The sequence below is a fragment of the Telopea speciosissima genome, chromosome 7, assembly GCF_018873765.1.
Source record: "Telopea speciosissima isolate NSW1024214 ecotype Mountain lineage chromosome 7, Tspe_v1, whole genome shotgun sequence".
NCBI classification, from domain to species: domain Eukaryota; kingdom Viridiplantae; phylum Streptophyta; class Magnoliopsida; order Proteales; family Proteaceae; genus Telopea; species Telopea speciosissima.
Window position 1 is genome coordinate 14,129,667 of NC_057922.1, and position 18,543 is coordinate 14,148,209.

Genomic DNA, 18,543 nt, shown 5'->3' on the forward strand with positions numbered 1-18,543 from the left:
ACCCCATCCTTTGTGGGGGTTGGGGAAGGGGGGGGGGGGTGGTTTGTTGGTTCAAAGCCAACCAGGGGGAGTATCTTGCAAACACGGGATCTAACTACAACAAATTGTCCTAAGAGGACGAAAACAAAGAATGTAAAGCGATGAAGTTCCATTTGTTGATTATGTGGTTCGGTTTATGTTTTGACAATGTGAAATCAAAATGAACCAGATAGAAATCAATCAAATCTAAAATTGTTTTGCATTTAGTCTGGTTTTATCGATTTCTATTGTTTTCATTATTTGGTTTACATGCGGTTTGTAGTGCCAATTTTGGGAAATGATAATGAAGGCAACCTCAGCTTTTCAAACCCTATATATTCCCATATTTCCCCATTTTCTTCCGGTCTGCACACTCATCTTGTCTCCCACACCTATGTAATAAAAAAAAAACACACCCCATCTTCATCCGTCCATCTTTTCCTTACCTATTCGTTGTTTTTCCATTTTTTTTCTCTACTCTCACATTATAAATAAACTATTTCTTCTGGTAGTAGGTAGGGTTTTGTGAATTCATTTTAAGCAATCATTTTCAATTCGTATTTGACATATATTCTATAGTTGGTCCCAAGATATTTTACATATTTTTTTTGTTTCAAGTATGATGCAACAATTATTGTTTATTAAATTATTCATTATTTTATTAATTAACTCAATTGATACATACATTAGTATTCAAGTGATAGGTACAGGTATTTACCAAAAAAAAAAGTGAGAGGTACTGGTTTCTATTCGATTTAGAGTCGTTGATTTTTTAGTGCAAGGCGCTCAGGTGGGGGTAAGGCGGTCCTTCATGCCTCGCTGTGTTTGACGCTACACGTGCAGCCCCGGCAGGGTGCTGCATAGGAACCAAATCCATCAGTAGTAGCCAAAAAAAGTTTGCTTCAACATCACATTGACCACCCTCATCTGCAAGGGTGAACATACATGTGAGAGGTAACCACTTGTCCTTTTCTTTTCTTTTTTCCATTTACATCCCTCCTTCCCCTCAGCTGTGCACCTTTCACAAGCTGCACGTACTTGTAGAGGAACTACTCCATTCAATTGGTGTACCATGTGGCAATTAATATGGATACGAAACTTAACTAGCTCTTGTTAAACTTCTCACCCACCAGGTGATAATACTTCCTTCACTCGAAATATTCGTACTGCCCCTCGTATCTCCGATCTCTGCTAGGGCTCCAACCACCATGGAAGTCGGAACCCCGCTTGCAAAACAGTCTCAATCACCGGCGCGGCGTCTTCTCTGATTAAACCCAACCCTCTCTCTATCATGGAAGTCGGAACCGCGCTTGCAAAACAGCCTCAATCAGCGGCGCCGGCGTCTTCTCTGATAAAACCCAACACTCTCTCTATCGTGGAAGTCGGAACCCCGCTTGCAAAACTGCCTCGATCACCGGCGCCGGCGTCTTCTCTGGTAAAGTTAAACTTTCTCTCTCTTTGCCTCTCTCTCACTTACAATGACAGATAGGTCCATATTCTACTTCGTTGTATCTCTTTGTATTTCTCTCTCTCGGGAAATCTGTTGTAAAAGATGTTGATATGGGTTTTCTGATTTCTTTTAATACACTCTATTCCATACTTTGATATGTTCCTTGAAGATGGTAGTCACGTAAAAGTGTATGGGTATGTCCATTTTTAACTGTGTGCCTCTCAATATGAGCAGGTTTGGATATGAAACCCTTCAATTTCAGTTTATTTTTGGATCCATTCTAATGCCTTGTATCATTCATTTCTCTATTTGGATGGTATTCTATATCCAATATCCTGAACCAATTTATTCTTTGTTTTGTTTTGTTTTTCTTTTTTACATGTTCGGTCTTTAGGTTTATTATGCCGTATAGGAAATGGAAATTCCCACTGAAATGGAGGTAAAAGATTATAGCTCTGTGCGAGTTTTTGATGTTTGAGTGCTTATTTTGTGTGGTATCTGTATTGTATGTTACGTTTTTGAGTCATTGCTAATGCGATAACAAAGGACATCGAGTAGAAGAAACTGATTGCTGTATTATATTTAGAGAAACATTGAGACATTTTGGGCCAGTTTTATTTCGTTATATATCAATCACTCTTATGATGGATGGGTTTTGGGTTGTCATCTCATTTTCTCCAAGTGTCGTCTCAAAGACATTGATGGGGCTGATTTTTTGGGTTATCATTATTAATATTTATTTTTGGCAATTTTAGTTTTAGACTCTTCTCATTTTGTGTTGGATTTTTGTTCTGAGTGAATAAAAGTACAATTCTCCTTCATATATTTTTGAAAGGGGAAAGAGGTGGAGCTCTAATTGCTTATTGTTAAATATATTCACCTTTCCCATGGAGTACAAACAAGAAAGAAAGACAAAACAGACCAATGGTATAGCCATCTAACAATGCTTCTTAAGGGAGAAGGAGAAGAAAAGCTAACATTTCACCATTACAGATTTGTAGCTAAAATACATGATATAGATGTTTTTGTTGGACCAGAACATGTAAAACATAGATGTTAATTCACCACCCTTATGTATCCTATAAACATCTTTTTCAATAGAAAACTACATCTCATTGACAAGATATACTCCTAGATGTTCTGTTCTGAACTTTGTATGCATCAGAGGATATGTTCTTTGGTTCACTTTGATTCGACAAGCAATGACCAGCACCTTCATTTTGGATTTTTTCTACATTCTATCGACTCCTTTCCTTCTTGTTTTGGAATCTGCATATGCTGTCGAAGGAGATCCTTCACTTGAAAGCAAACCAGGTGTACCGCTGGTTATGTGCAAATGTAAGGAAGAGGAAGACTTCTTCTTTTTTTTAGTTGGGGGACAGATTCTTGCTTATTTACATAAAACCCTCTTCTTCTGACTTCTGGTCTATTTAATCCCCACTACTGTTTAAATCCCAGATTTGTCCATGTTCTTCTACTGTTTATACCCTTTGTGTCTTGATTCTGGTTTCTCTTCCAAAAGGGATCCTAATTTGTTCAATATATTTACAGAATTGCCGCTGCTTCTTATATTTGGATTTGTTCATTTTTTGTGGGTCCATAGAAATCCAAATTTAAGGGTTTCGGAACCTAGAATTGCATCGGAAGTGACTAGGAAAACTGACTCTAAATCCTAATGAAATTAGGACCAAACAATCAATCCAACTTTCAACCTCCTAATGCTTACTAGTAGGAGAATTGACTTCTAAAATAATTTTTTTGTACCCTTCTTGGACTAAATTTTTGAACTTTAAATGAGCCTGTTACAAGTAATTTAAGGGTGTACCCAGTGCACGAGGCTCCTGCCACTGCAGGGTCTGGGGAGGGTCATAATGTACGCAGCCTTACCCTTGGTTTCGTAGAGAGGCTATTTCCAGACTCGAACCTGTGACCACTTGGTCACAATGGAGCAACCTTTACTGTTGCACCAAGGCCCACCCTCGAGCCTGTTACAAGTAAACGCAATAAAAATAAAAGCCCATAACTAACATTCATCAAGTCAAGGACTATTCTTGAAGTATGACTGCATTAATTTGGTGATGTAGATAAGTCACTTAGAGGGCTTATTTTAGTGGAAATAAACCTTGGGATGGGTTATGTATGTATTAGGCCTTTGATTCTATGTGTTTACTTTGTAATTGGCCAATTTAATAAGCCAATTTAAAGTAGGAAAACGGGATTTACTTCATTAGTTTAGTTGGAGTCCTATTTTGAATCGTTCTCTTTATTATTTCACTTTCTTAGTCAATTTAAGTTACCTTATTAGTTAAGGATTGGGTTTGGCCTTTCCTTTTTAGTGTTTGAGTCTATTTTTGAGTATTCTATATAAGTTTATAAGGGAGACCAGCATTGTACACGAATTTGAATGAATAGAAAAGTTGCTTATGCAATGTTAAAATCCTGAGATAGGATAGGTGAGAGGCCTAGGATGAGATGCCCATTCCATTCCCCCATCCCCTTCCATCGATTTTTGATTCCAAACCCTAGTTCAGTCCAATTGATCTCAAGAATTCTACAAAGTTGCTGGGATTTCTTTCAATTGATTGTCACATCGATTTCTTGAAGATTACCACATTAAGATCATTGCTGCTTCAACAGGTTACAAATTTGTGGGTTTTTATTTGTTACTTCAACGAAGGAAATTGTCCCATCAGTTGAGTTCCCATTGTTCTCTTGGTTCCCTCATATGATTTCTTGTTTATTGGAGGGTTTTGATCTTGCCTCGAATTAGACCTATTCTGGTTCTAGTCTTACATTATTTGCCATGGCTTTGGTATTTTTTGAGTTTGATTTTCAAACCTAAATGGGATTTACAAACATTGTATAACATTGAACCTTGCCTTGACCCCTCTTACATACTTAGGCGGACTGAAACTTAACTTCTAAGTAATGTAGATTAGTAACAAATGATAACCAGTCCACAAAAGGATCACAACTTCAGGTTCAACAACAGTAAATACTTCGATTGGTTCTCAGTTTTGCAGGAAATTTAAGAACAATAAAATAAAAAACAAGAAACGAAGAAGGGAAGAAGAAGATAGGATAGCCTCTCTCACAGTCGGGTCTCTCACCCACTACCTCTCACCAATGGCGTCTCACCATACTCTCTCACTAAGCAAAGCACAATGCTATGTTCTTTTTTCTCAATCTTGTTAATCAAATTCGTGTACAAGGCTGTGGCTCCTTACAAACTTATATAGAAAACTGGAAAATAGACTTAAACATTAAAAAGGAAAAGCCTAACACAATCCTTAACTAATAAGGTAACATAAACTGACTAGGAAATTAAAATAATGAAAGAAACTGACTCAAAACAGAACTCTAACTAAACTAATGAAGTAAATCCCGTTTTCCTACTTTCTACCCATATTTTAGGCCCATTAAAGTGACCCATTACAAAGAAAACCCATGGGATCAAAGGCTCAACACATTCATAAATCATAACCCAACCCCAGGCTTATTTCCAGTAAATAAGCCCTTTAGGTGACTTATCTGCATCATTAAGAAGGGTGAGAAATCCTTTAAAACATGGACCCACTCATGTAATTGTTCTCTACTTGAACCAGTTTCTCTCTCTCTTTCTCTAAATTTTTTTCACTTTTTGTATTGCTCTGCATGGGCCTTGTATAGTATGGTTGGTGGATTCAATATAATGTCATCATAGAATTCTGAATTCTACCTACAACAGAATAGTAGAGGTGCACAACCAGCAGACCAGGGTCTGTGATACTACCCGAACCAGAACTCAGATCAGTCCCAAATTAATAGCATAACAAGGTTTCCTAAGTTCTCCAACCTCTCAAAGTATGGCTCCAATCCAGTGGTTGGATGTGGAGATAGTATAGAGTTATGTCTGCAGGCCTGATGTAGTAGAGCTTCAGGTCGATGGTGGTGCTGGAACAGCCCTTCAAAACCTCAAAACTCCACTCCTATCGGATGACTAATGCTGCACTATCAAGCTTTCAAAGTGGCAGTAAGAAAAAAACCACACAACAGGGAACCACAGGCCTCCTCCTTTGAAAAAAAAAACAAACTCAGACATAAAAGGAACGTGTGCCACAGTGAAAGATCATCTCAGCAGTTCTCAAACAATGATAAATCAAAAGCAAACATCTCCTGAGGTAATGGTATGTGTAGGACTGAACTTCAGAACCAGGAAAAAAAAAATGGAAGAAGAAGGGACAAGACCAAGGCCTCTCACCTATGGCCTTGGTCAGTCTCTCACCAACTGGTAGGGTCTCTCACCCCTCACCACTGTCTCTCACAGCGACCAGGCTCAAGCCAAGCTCTATTTCTTTTCAATCTCAAATCATGGGGTGTAGTAACTGCCCCTCTTTACTAATTACAGCAATTAATACCCCCTTGCACGGAGAGGGAGGTCTCTCCACAAAATGGTAACTAAATAAAATAGAAACTAATCCTGGAATGGGATGTCCGCTTCTAGAGATATTATAAAATAGAAACAATTTCTCAAATAGTAAGTTAGTAACTCCTACTATCATTTAGTAAATAGAAACAATGTACCACTAAACATGTAGTCTTTAAAATATAAACAAATAAAAAAATATCTTCACCCCCATGCAAGGCATGAATTAATGTAATGATGGGCCTTCCGTGGCCCACGATATTGGACCAAAAGGTGGGCCTAAAGGTCTGGCTGGACCTTTTTTTTCTTCCTCCTTAGTCAATCTACATCAATGGTGTGACATGGCAACGTACCAAGAGAATCTTTGTATGAGTACTCTCCTGTTCTGCCAGGTGGAAGAGTGATGTCCATATATCATCAGCTTCAAATTTAATCATTTACCCCTCCCATCTGATGCCATACCCTTCCTGTGTGTGTCCATTCAACCTACTGTAGTCCCATGCACCCTCTTGGTAGTTGCATATTTTTTCAACTCTTTGTTTTGCCACTTGGTAGAGTTGGATTGGACTGAAATTTAGCATTTGAGCAGAGGCCTTGGGGTCCAACTGTCCACAAACTTTTGGCCCCATCGGAGCTGCCATGTGGCAGATATATGTGAAACCGTGTGCCAATTCCATGTTTATGCTGTTGTGTACAAAAACCGCCTCCATAAATATATTAATGTTAAAAAAAAAAAGGGAAGCTTTTAGTAGGGGATGTTAACCCTTAGAAAATCTCTTTGCTTTTGCATAGATGGTTTACAGTGCGGATGATGACAGTATATTCACTGAAAAGATGACTCTTGGAATAATAAAGCCAGCTGCAAGTATGGTTCTTATGTTCTGGTGGACTTTAGAGGAGTTACATTGTGGTTGGTGAAAAACCAGTGGGCTAATATTTTTACACTGATGTGCCTATTGCTAACATGTAATCCTTAGTCTGGTTTTAAATAATTTGTTTAGCTGTGATGTATGATCAAGATGGGTTGATGACTTGTGCTTTGTTTATCTGTTTCATAGATGGAACCACTTCTCACAGAACGATCAGTGGAGCCATTGGAAGAGGATGGTGAAACCATTGAAGTAAACCCAATTGATGCTGGTGAAGAAAATGGAGATTTGGATGACTTGAATGCCAATGATTGCATGGCAGTTAAAATTGGCCAAGTGTTCAGGGATCCAGATGAGGCATTCGCTGAGTATGTTAGGTTTGCGAAGAAACGCGGATATGCTGTCAGGAAGCAGCGTACATATCACAGAGATTGGGGTGACAAGGGCGTTTACAGGAGGGATTTTGTCTGCCACAGAGCTGGTTCCGGGGAGAGGAAGGGGGATGGTGAGGAGGCAACAGGGAATGAAAAGAGGACTAGGAGGTCGATTCGGTGCAATTGTCAAGCTCACATGTATATATGTGCCATCAGGAATGGTGATGGATATTTGTGGGAGGTCCGTGGATTTTCTGATGAGCATACCCATGATTTATTGAATCAGAATGAAGTGCGGCATTTAGCAGCATATCGTTTCATCTCTGATCACTTCAAAAACCGTCTACTAACCCTAGACAAAGCTAGAGTGCCTGTTAAGGAAATGATGACGTTATTGGAGAATGAACAGGATGTTGAAGTTGGTGGCCTTCCATTCAATGTAAGAGATGCTCGGAACTTCTTGAATGCTCATAAAACAATTAGTCAGAAGAACGATCCAAGCCATCTTGTCATGATATGTAAAAGATTGAAAGACAAAGATAATGAATTCTGGTATGACTATCAAGTTGACGAGGAGAATCAATTGGAACACATAGCTTGGTCGCATGCCACATCATTGCATGGGTATGAACATTGTGGTGATGTGGTTTTGTTTGACACGACCTACAAGCTTAATGCTTACAAAATGCTTGTTGGCATGTGGGTTGGTGTGACGAACAATGGTCAAACATGTTTCTTTGGCTGTTGCTTGCTAAGGAACAGGAGGATGTCCTCATTTGAATGGGCTTTTCGGGTAAGGAATTAAGGGTTATAAATGTGATTTGGTGTATAATGTTACGGTATATGATTGAAGTGAAATTTATTATTTTTGTACAGGTTTTCTTAAAATTTATGAGAGGAAAGGCTCCACAAACCATCCTCACAGATCAAGAGCCTGGTATTCTTGAAGCTGTTCGCAAAGTCATGCCAAATACAAAGCATGCTTTATGTTTATGGCATATATGCAGGAAGCTTCCTAGTTGGCTGGGAAACAGATTAGGGACACAATTTAAGGAGTTTAAAGATAAATTTGATCAGTTGCCTGAGTTGGAAACAGAAGAAAAGTTTGTTGTGAGCTGGCAAGACATGATTGAGAAGTATGGTTTATCTGCAAATATGCATATGCGGAGTTTATATGAGTTGAGGTATATGTGGGCAAAGCCTTATTTGAAGTCGTATTTCTTTGCGGGAATGAGAAACAACAGTAGGTTGGAAGCAATGTATGCTTATATTAAACACATTGTTTCCTCACAAACACTGCTCAATAAGTTCATTGCACAGGTAATTGTGGTGTAATATAGATCTATATCTACGTATTAAATCAAATTTTCCTATTGATACATTGTGCGAAATGTCAGGTTGGACGAGCTTTGGAGGAATTGGATCATGTAGGGGAACAAATCACAGCAGATCGGGAGATGGACAACATTGATTTCCAAACTGGTGGCCCAATTGAAGAACATGCATCTAAAATACTCACCCCGTATGCATTTGGTCTATTTAAGAAGGAGGTCATATCATCTTTTCATTATGCTTGCGATTCAATTGAATCTGGTGTATGGGTTGTAAAGCATAATTCATTGGAAGAAGGGGACTGTAAAGTGCACCATGTCGTTGGAAACGAAACAATTTCTTGTAGCTGCATGGGATTTGAGTTCAATGGGATCCTTTGTAGGCATGCTATCACAGTTCTCCAAAGGAACAATTGTTTCCAAACCCCAGACCAATATCTGCTGCGTCGATGGTGTCATGAGTCCTTAATGCAGTTAACTACCGTAGATGATGTGTCAGATGGTCATAGGGAGCGATTTGACAGCCTGCAAGTTCTTGCTGCAGAGTTTGTAGAGGAGTACGCTAAAACAAAAGAGCATTATAATGTTGCTGTTGAACTCATGAAGATATCAATTGCTAAGATTAGGCATATGGGTTGTCCAAGCAGTATTGAGCGTAATGCTTTAAATGATCTTGATATGTCATTAGTTGTCTTAGCAGAGGATCAAAATAGTTTTGAAATCACAGATTCTGCACTGGGGAATGCAACCGATTCCATTACAAAGGGAAGATCAAGGGAGGAAATGGACAAGTGTACAATGGAATGTACGAAAAAACAAAGAATTTGTAGAAGTCCTGGTTGTGGGCAATCGGGGCATGACAAGAGAAATTGTCCTTCTCAAAATGACGCAGCTTGCACCCAAGAGGTAATGCATCTTATGATTTGTTTTGGGTTTGAGTGCAGTTTGCATGATGGATTGCCAATTTATCACAAAATATGGTTTGCTGACTGTAAGTGAACTCCTGAGTGGGAAACCATCATTTAACTTCTATATTTGAAGTGAAGGGTATACCTATTAATGGGTAGGCAACTATTATTTGGTAGAAATTGACTTGCATTTGTGCATGAGGGTTGTTGCATACAATGCATGATCTACGGTGGTGTTGGTTGTGTCATCCTTTGTCAAATTTCTTATTTATGGCTCAATTTTTGTTATTTTCTTTTCATGACCTTGGAGTTGTAATCTTTTGTGAATCTAGGGTGCTTTCATTTCTACATCCTAAAGCACATGTGTCATCTCTGGATCAATAAAAAGGCTAAGATTGGTTAATGGAATCCAATTCATAGCTAGTGTAGACTAACAGTCCTTACACAAGTCAACCTATCTAATCCTCTATTCTACCCCAAGCCTGTTTCTGCTCCATGTCTACATTCTCACAAAAAACCTAATGAATGATTTGTAATGTAAGTTTTTGGTGGCATCAAAACAAACAACCCTATTGGATCCAGTGGATTATATACATTCACTATCTGGGAATTCATTTGTATTTGCTTTCTTAAATTGTGGATTCGGTGCGAGGCTTGGAGGCTAAATGTTATCCCTTGAGTACCATTCTTGATAGCTCTAATGAGATTATGAGAATATCTTCTCATATTTAGGAAGGGCTCAGGAAAACATTTAAATCAAATCAAAATTTTGTTTGGGAACTTGGTATGATGTTAATATTAAAATTTGTTCATGCCCTTGGATTCCCACTCTTGAAAACTATGGACCTTTTTGACAGCAGTTGCAATATGATCTTACTTGGGTTCCTTGGTTTGTGCAGAAGGCCTAACTGTTTGATCCGTGATCCAGTAAGGAAGCTTAATTGAATGTAAATTAGAATGGCATTATGGTTACAAGAATATTGTGATGGAGACTAACTCTTTAAGGAGGTTGCAGATGATTTGCGAAAGAGATGGATTCATTTTGGAAACTAACTAGCCTACTGGAGGATGGCTTTAAGATTTTGGTATCTTTTGATGTAGTATATTTTTTGTAATTTTCCTATAGTGCTCATCATTTTACTCTTTTTTTTTAAATTAAACATGTGTCTAATGTGAAGCCTTTATGTTGCTGGGTATTTTTTTTGTAAATGGCTTTGATCTCTGTACAGGACTCTGTCTCTAGTGAATATATTGTTTTTCTTTCTGCATGAAAGGAAAGGGACATTAATTGTTCTATTTTCTACATCTTTTGTTTTTTCATGTCCTAGTTCAAGTGAAGCAGCCATGCTGATCCATGGATACTGCAAAGCCCCTCAGACAACTGCAGCTTGGATTTAATTACAATGTTTATCTTTAGGTATGTACATTGGTACACTGAGTTATGTGTTGGAAAGATGCCATTTTGATAACCTCTCTCCGTTACATTGTTTTGATTTCAGGCTTAAATAATCTTTACGGTGCAACTTCTTGTCAGTAAAGTGATGAACTAAGAAGTTGTAACCAACATTTTAAGTGTCCTTTATCTTATTCCTAAAAAGTAAAAAAGTAAGGTTGTTCACTACTTCGCATACCCCACAAGTGTTATTGGGGTGAGCTATAGGCTATTCTTTTCCGTTTTTTTTTTGGGTAAAAAGCTATAGGCTATTCCAAAACTGAGGTCATGTTGGGTTCACCCTGGCCACCTCTCAATTTCCTCTCCTTTTTTTGGGCTAATGAGGGTGTTCGGACCTTTGGCCCCCCTAGTTCCCTAGGCAAATGCATCGGGTCAGCACCAGATCCTACGAAAACCATAGAAGCCATGGGGTTGGCCCCAAGGGGTTAAGGGGATGTCTATACTCAACACAGTAGGATTTTCTCTCCCTCAATTTTTTTTTATTTTTTATTTTTATACTTTGCAAAATGTCAATGGTAAAAGAATATTTACAAGGGGACTAAAAATAGGGATTAGTATACTCTCCAATTCCTAAAGCTTGGCAGTGCTAGATGGAGATGCCGACAGATGGCAGCTTGAACATCCAAGCAGTGCCATCTCCATCTAGCACTGTTGCACTGTCGAGCATAAAGAATTGGAGATGATAATTTTCCCTAAAACAGTAGCTTTTGATGATTTGGGAAGTGGGGATTGAACAGTGATAAATAGGGTTGTAAACGGATCGGATTCGGCTCGGATAGTGCTATATCCGCATCCGCATTTGATTAGCTATTGGTCGGATTCAGATAGTGCTAAACGGATACGGATCAGAAATTTTATCCGTTTATATGTAAATATAGTTTTTCGGATAACTATAACTTATCCGTATCCGTTTAACTTTCAGATGAATTCGGATAATGTTAATCGGAACACGGATATGGAAACCCAACGGATTTCGACTATTCATTTACACCCCAGGAGGCTAGTACTGATAAGTGAGCGGAGCTGGAGCGTCACCTTTCACCATCCAATAATATCTATCACGAATCCACCTCATTCGTTCCAGGACCCGTGTCAACCCACCAATGGCTCATTGCAAATCCAACTTTATCCAACAAGAAGTAGCAGATAAGGTATTGCCCCAATCACTCCAAAGTTCTTCCACCTCCATCACATAAACATAAAAGCCACACAGATCCTTTATCCAGATTAAATCCCACAATTCCTTTCCTTCTCTTTTCCTAAAAGGCCAAAACCCTTTGCAGAGAAGAGATTTAAAAAAAAAAAGAAATCAGAGAGAAGGAGAGAGAGACCAAGAAATGACGCAAGCTATGGCTTCTATGGCTGGCTTACATCGTTCTGCCACACTCCACCAACTCAGCGGCTCCAGCCGCTTGAGAAGAGTACCAGGCAACCGATCTGGTCTCTCCATTAAAGCTCAACAGAGTCAGACAACGTTGTCGTCGTCATCGACGGAGAGTGAAGCAGTGGTTCAGAGCAGCCGCAGAGCCGCTCTCAGCCTCGTAGCCGCTGGTTTAGTCGCCGGATCTTTCGTTCAAACCGTTTTTGCAGAAGCTAAGTCGATCAAGGTGGGCCCACCTCCACCTCCGTCCGGTGGTCTGCGTAAGTTGCCGATTCCTTCTGGTTTTTGAATTCCAGCTGAAAAATAATGACGATGATTGCTAAAAGAGTCTGGTAGACCAGATATGGAAACCATTGATTTGGAATCCTTTTGAAGGAACAAAAGTGAGGTATGACACGTATACAGGTTCTAAGAATTCCTAGCATAATCATTCCAAATCAGTGGTCTCACTTATAAACCTCACCAAGGAAAAAAAAATTTATGGGCTTTTTTTACAGATTGAGGTGGGTCCCACAGAGGTGTGAGACTCTAGGACAAGGGTCTGGAGGAAGTTATTTATTATTCAATATTATTTGGTTATATTACATTTTGAGCTCTAATTGTGGAATTTAGTTAGTTTCCAGGGAGCCCAAGATGCTGCCAGCCGTTGAGCTGTGCCGCACACATCCTTAGGTGTGTGCTGAGATGTGTGCGGTACAGATCAGCCGTTGGATGTCCCCTGGCAGCACCCTGGACGCACGCCTCCTTGGAGACGATCATGATCCACAAATTTTGAAATTATGTTGCATTTAGAAAGCATTAGAAGGGTATTTTTGTAAATAGGTAAGGCAAAATTTTGTATAATGTATCACTAATTCATCAGTGAGCTTAATCCATCCAGGAGAGTAGTGATTTTTCTCACTGTGCGAGTCATGCTTGTGTGAGTAAAGAGTACCTAAGATAGTAAGATCCATGATTTCTCAAGCTGGTGGGGCTTAATAATCTTTTTCTTTTTTTTTTGGTTGAAGTGGAGCTTAATATTCATGAAATATATATAGTCATGTATTATAAGTAAATTTCACTTGCTGGTCATGAAATTCTTTTAAATATCTTTTTCTTTAGGGAAAAAGATCTCTGTCCAGGAGTGTGGCGTACGCCAGCACTCCAATGAGTCTATCTCTCTCCTCCCCATGTGAAAAGACACTTCTGTCCCTTTGTTTTAAAGAGGAGAGAGATAGACACATGGGAGTGCTGGTGTAGGCCACACTCCCATACAGAAAAGTGCTTCCCTTTTCTTTATTGCAGAAAACTATTACATATTAGTCATGTATATCTGTACTTATTTATAGATGGATTACATTATATGGGCTAATTCTTCCTTCTTAGTCGGTTGAGGAAAGGCTTCCCACGTAATCCTAAATATCTGCCACGTGGCAGCTTAGTTGGTGCTTGAATTTTGTGAATATGTTATCCATGTCATTATATATCCATCTGGCAAGTTCTTGCACAAATGCATTTTTTCATGTGACAATATAAAGCTTCAAAATATGATTGGAAAATCAACTTTGGCATCTTTGGTTAACCGTTGAAAATCCAAGAAAAAAATGAATTCAATGTGTAGTGGATCATATGATTGAGATAAAACTCAAAACTTAAAATATGATTTATCTAGAGGGTAGGCTATCCATCCAATGGTTGGTTTGACCAAAGCAGCCCTCCAAATGGCTCAAAATGGTGGATTGTGAAGGAAGACCATGTAGACTTTTCCCATAGTTTTATCATATATTAACATTGAACCAAACTGTCCAACCTTTTAACTCTTGCAAATAATTAAACTACATAGTTGTTTGTTGAATTGATAACAATGATTATATGACCTAAAAAAAAGCGTCATGAAAGCTTTGGCGTGGTTCTAATACCTATTGCATGGTAGTTTACTTGGGGCTTTGATTTTATGGACATGTTGTCTACATTACTATCTACTAATGTGGTAAGTTTTAGCATAGATGCTTCACGCCTTGTAATTATATGAAGTTTTGAAAATTAGTTTGAAAGTCAACCTTTTACAAATCAATTGAGCTAAAGATAGGAAGGAAAAAGTCCAATACATGACAGGCCATATGATTGAAATGAATCCTGAAATTTGATATGTGGTCATTTTAAAGGGTGCTCCAACTATCCAATGGTTTTGATTGGCTATATCAGCCTTCCACATGGATTAAATCACATTGGCCATTGAGCAAAGCTGTCTTTTTGGACCATCATAGAAACATTTTCCATTTATATATTGAAGAGGAATATTAGCCATATTGGCCTATATGGTGTATGTGATTTTTCAACTACAGAACATGGTGGGTCCCACAATGTAAGACGATGAAGCCATTATGTTTTGTGGTTGATAAAGCCTATAAGCTACACAGTTTGTGCGGCATGAATTTTGCCGTTTGGCTAATATAGTCAAGTTTTATTGAGTATTTGAACCATATGGAAGGTGTTGTTAGACCCACATTAATTATATGGCTCACCTTGTATTGGATTTTTTTCTTTGTGTTTACGGTCATGAATATATTTTTCAAATCTTTATTCTACTAAATGGTAAAATGTGTTCAAATTGAAACTTATCACATGAGTAGAGGGTGATGTGGATAACATGTCCATAAAATTTGAGTACTGATTAAGGTACAAGTTGCAAATAATGAAGCCACCTTAAACTTGATAATATTATTATAATATTTACAATATCCAATGTATATGAAGAATCTGTATTTATATTTTTCATCATATCTTTATTTATAGATATTCTATGTCAGTTTTTATTTTTTCAAAGAGAAAGAAACCTTCATAAATGATCTAAAAATCATACACGGTAATTTTTAGATGCAAAACATAAGTGTTGCAAGACGTGTTCAAGTATGATTTGTATTAAAGGGTACACATATCCTTTAACACAAAGTGGGAGATGAAATTCTTTTCCAAACGCTTGTAAGGATTTTATGTGGCCCCAATTGTTAGGCATCTACTACTGAACTTCAATTATCCATTCTCTTTTTTATAAAGACTAAATGCACTAGGTTTTGTGGACCTTGTCTTCATCTCCCTAACCATGTACCAAACTTGGAGCATTAGCGGCGAGTCAATATGTTTCTGTACTCGACATGTGCCACTAGTCAAGTTTCTGGTTGAGCAAAAGTCTGGGAGATGGTAAATTATGAGTTCAGGGTTTTCTAAAATTACAAGGATGCCAATTTCAATTTCAATGCAGTGTAGTAGTGGCATTTTTGTAATTTTATCATTTTGGACCATCTTTCTAGACACATCATCTATTTGCTTTGAGATGAAACTTGATCAATGAATGTACAAGCAGCACAAAGCCCCAATAACAAAGCAAGATACCACATTTTCCTTTTCCTTACAATAAGCAAGAGAACATTATTAGAGGTTGAAATATGGTATTTGTTAGAAACTTTTTATTTTTTATGGGGAAGTTTCTTTTGCATGGTTCTATAAAGGAAGGTTTCCTTAATAATTTGCCCTTTTCAAGCTAGGCGTGGGGTTCCTTTGGTCGAACCAAAAATTGGATGGATAGGTTTCACTTTAGATTAGTCATGTATCAGGTTAGAGTCCTATCTACATTGTGTGTTCTACTATTTTAGGATAATTACACTTGTATTTTTCAGTAGTTGAACGAAAGTTGCCAAAGTTGAATTTCCAATTAATTTTCAAAGCTTATATATCTTTTCATGGGGAAATAAAATTGCTCTGAAAATTACCAGATTGATTAATGATGATGTGAACAATATGTCCGCAAATTTTAAACCCCAACAAAGCTGCCATGTGGTAGATATTTGGGTCATTAAGGATGGATTTCCTTAAGGGATGGTTAAGAAAAATGTTGCCCCTTTTCCATATATTAATATTAAGATTATGAACTGCAATATTAGTTGTTCTTTTCCTGTTATTAACTTTTGTTGGTTGGATTGTTTCCCTCTATGGTTGTTAAGTTTGATTCAGACAATTATAATTGTTTTTCTATGGTTTGAGTTTCTTTCCCTTCCCCCTCCACCCCTTGGCCCCCCTCCTACCTTCCTCCAACATCCACACACACAGAAAGCACTTAAACCATTAAGCATATACTGGATGTAGCTAAACCTTGCATTAACTGTATGAACTTTTTAAAACTTCCCTAAAAAACCTCTTCCATGGCATTCAGACTGGTGGTTACCCATTTGGACTGCCATCCTCCAGGTTTGAACAACATCATAGTTGTTCCATTAGTAATGATTTGTTTCCAGGTAAAAACCACAAAACTTTACTTGTAAATTTCCTATATGAGGTTTTTGTTTGAAAACAGAGTCATATCCAAAACAAGACTCAAATAAAACCAACAAAATAGTACAATAATCCTCTGTTTTTTTTGGGTTGATAATTTGGCAGCGGGGACATTAAATTCTGATGAGCCAAGGGACCTTGATCTTCCATTAAAGGATCGTTTCTTCATTCAGCCACTACCTGCAGTAGAGGCAGCAAAAAGGGCAAAGGAGTCAGCCAAGGACATCCTTAGCGTGAAGCAACTGATAGACAAGAAGGCATGGCCTTATGTCCAGAACGACCTTCGTCTAAAGGCATCGTATCTCCGGTATGACCTTAACACTGTCATCTCTGCCATGCCCAAGGACCAAAAGAAGCCTCTCAAAGATCTTATTGGGGTGCTCTTCAACACCATTGACAGTGTAAGTGAACTCAATTTCCTTGTTTTGGGAGTATTTCTTCTTAATGAGAGAGTTAATTTTTTGCCCTATTCATAAACTTCATTTTGGTTACCACATTGAAATGGTGATCTAAAAGGAATTTTTCTGGGACCCAACCCCATTTTTATCAGGTTCTGCTAGTTCTTGTGGAAGCTTTGATTGAATTAAACCTGGCCTAGACCTGGCTCTCTGATTCTGTGTGTGTGTGTGTGATGGACACTATACATGTTTACTCAAGTTTAACTGATTTTGATTATTTGCTATATCTCTGTCCAGTTGGACCATGCTGCAAAGATCAAGAGCACTCCTGAGGCAGAGAAGTACTACGCAGCAACTGTGTCTGTTCTAAATGATGTACTCTCCAAGATTGGTTAAGGAGGATTTAGTTTCTGGTACCTTTTGTTGTGTAACATTTATTTCTACCTCTGAAACATTTTGGTTGTAATTTAAAGGGTATTCAATGAAGAACAAAAGGTCGAACAAAGTCCTACCCCTCCCTCCAATAGAAACTAGAAAGGAAATTCCATTAAACAAAAGAAACTAAACAACAGCAATGGTGTCTATCCAGCTTGGGAAGGATCTATTCCTATTCTATATCACTATCTCCAGACGAATACTTGCAGGTATAGGTATCACAAAATTTCTCAGGAGGTGATGATAAGAAAAAGTTTATGGTAAGTATGGTTCCCATGGGTTTGATCAAATTTTGATTGAACAACCATTACTAACTTTAAGGAATATCATCTCTATTAGGGAATCTAGAAAAGTATAAAATTTCCTTTTCAACACAAAGTAGAATTCCATTGATTGACAATTGGGATTTGATTATATCTGTCAGGAAAATATGTTGATTTTAGAATTTCTAACCTAAGAGAATCATGTAATGTGAGGGTTCTCCAAGTTAGTTTAATCAAGAAACTCCTATTTTGTACACTTTGGTTTCCCATGATACTATATCTGTTCATTATTTTCTTTTAGATTTGCCTCTAACCTCCTTTTCCAGAAAGCTGCTTGAATTGAGTCGAAATTGTTAGCCATGTCCTCCTCTGTAACTAGATATTTGCCCTCAGTGTCATAGACGAATGCAAGGTAAGACTTAATTAACATTGATGGGATGTAGATCTCATTTTGTCATCCTGGAGGCAAGCATAACAATGAAAAGATGTAGATTTGTGGTTTAACCTCCACTGGCCTTTTTGGGCTCAAGGACTTGACTTCCTAGCATTTAAGTTGTGCAGATAGCCTATCCAAAAGGAAACCAAAAAGGCTGCCTTCTGAGACCTAAGTAGGTATAAAAAGAGGGTTTCCTATGGTTAAGTCTTTTAATCCATAGTGTGTATCGCAGTTAACATTCCCCACATTTGAAAACTATGGTTAATTAAGAGTTTATAACTCATTCTCCGTTCATTTTTTAACTAGGATGAGCAAGACGATGCAAGAGAGCCCTCCTACGAACAAACTACGACCGAACATCCTACCAACTTGGTAAGATGATCCAGAGACCGAGTTGGAGAAGGCAGCAATGAGCCCTCCCATGAGAGATTGCAACCATACATCCTACCAACTAGGTAAGTAATCTAAGATGGACCCAATGTAATATCTGTATGAATCGGACATTAATTTTTCT

The 18,543-nt window shown here is 38.1% G+C and overlaps 2 protein-coding genes across 4 annotated transcripts; both read left to right on the plus strand.

The window, feature by feature from the left end:
• The first annotated feature begins 1,290 nt into the window (after nt 1–1,290).
• LOC122666732 (protein FAR1-RELATED SEQUENCE 11-like) lies at nt 1,291–10,633 on the plus strand. Of its 3 annotated transcripts, none has more exons than XM_043862792.1 (5): nt 1,291–1,453; nt 6,932–7,909; nt 7,993–8,436; nt 8,514–9,353; nt 10,255–10,633. In XM_043862792.1, the coding sequence occupies exons 1-5, from the start codon at nt 1,310–1,312 to the stop codon at nt 10,261–10,263; spliced, it is 2,415 nt and encodes an 804-aa protein (XP_043718727.1). In that variant the 5' UTR covers nt 1,291–1,309; the 3' UTR covers nt 10,264–10,633. The 3 variants fall into 3 exon arrangements, with proteins under 3 accessions (XP_043718727.1, XP_043718728.1, XP_043718726.1); XM_043862793.1 differs by having other exon boundaries at nt 10,258–10,633; XM_043862791.1 differs by lacking the exon at nt 10,255–10,633 and adding an exon at nt 9,436–9,603.
• Nucleotides 10,634–12,058: 1,425 nt separating this feature from the next.
• On the plus strand, nt 12,059–17,392 carry LOC122666733 (oxygen-evolving enhancer protein 3-1, chloroplastic-like). Its single transcript, XM_043862794.1, has 3 exons — nt 12,059–12,449; nt 16,603–16,898; nt 17,193–17,392. Exons 1-3 carry the CDS (start codon nt 12,146–12,148, stop codon nt 17,289–17,291), a joined length of 699 nt encoding a protein of 232 aa, XP_043718729.1. The 5' UTR covers nt 12,059–12,145; the 3' UTR covers nt 17,292–17,392.
• Nucleotides 17,393–18,543: the final 1,151 nt, after the last annotated feature.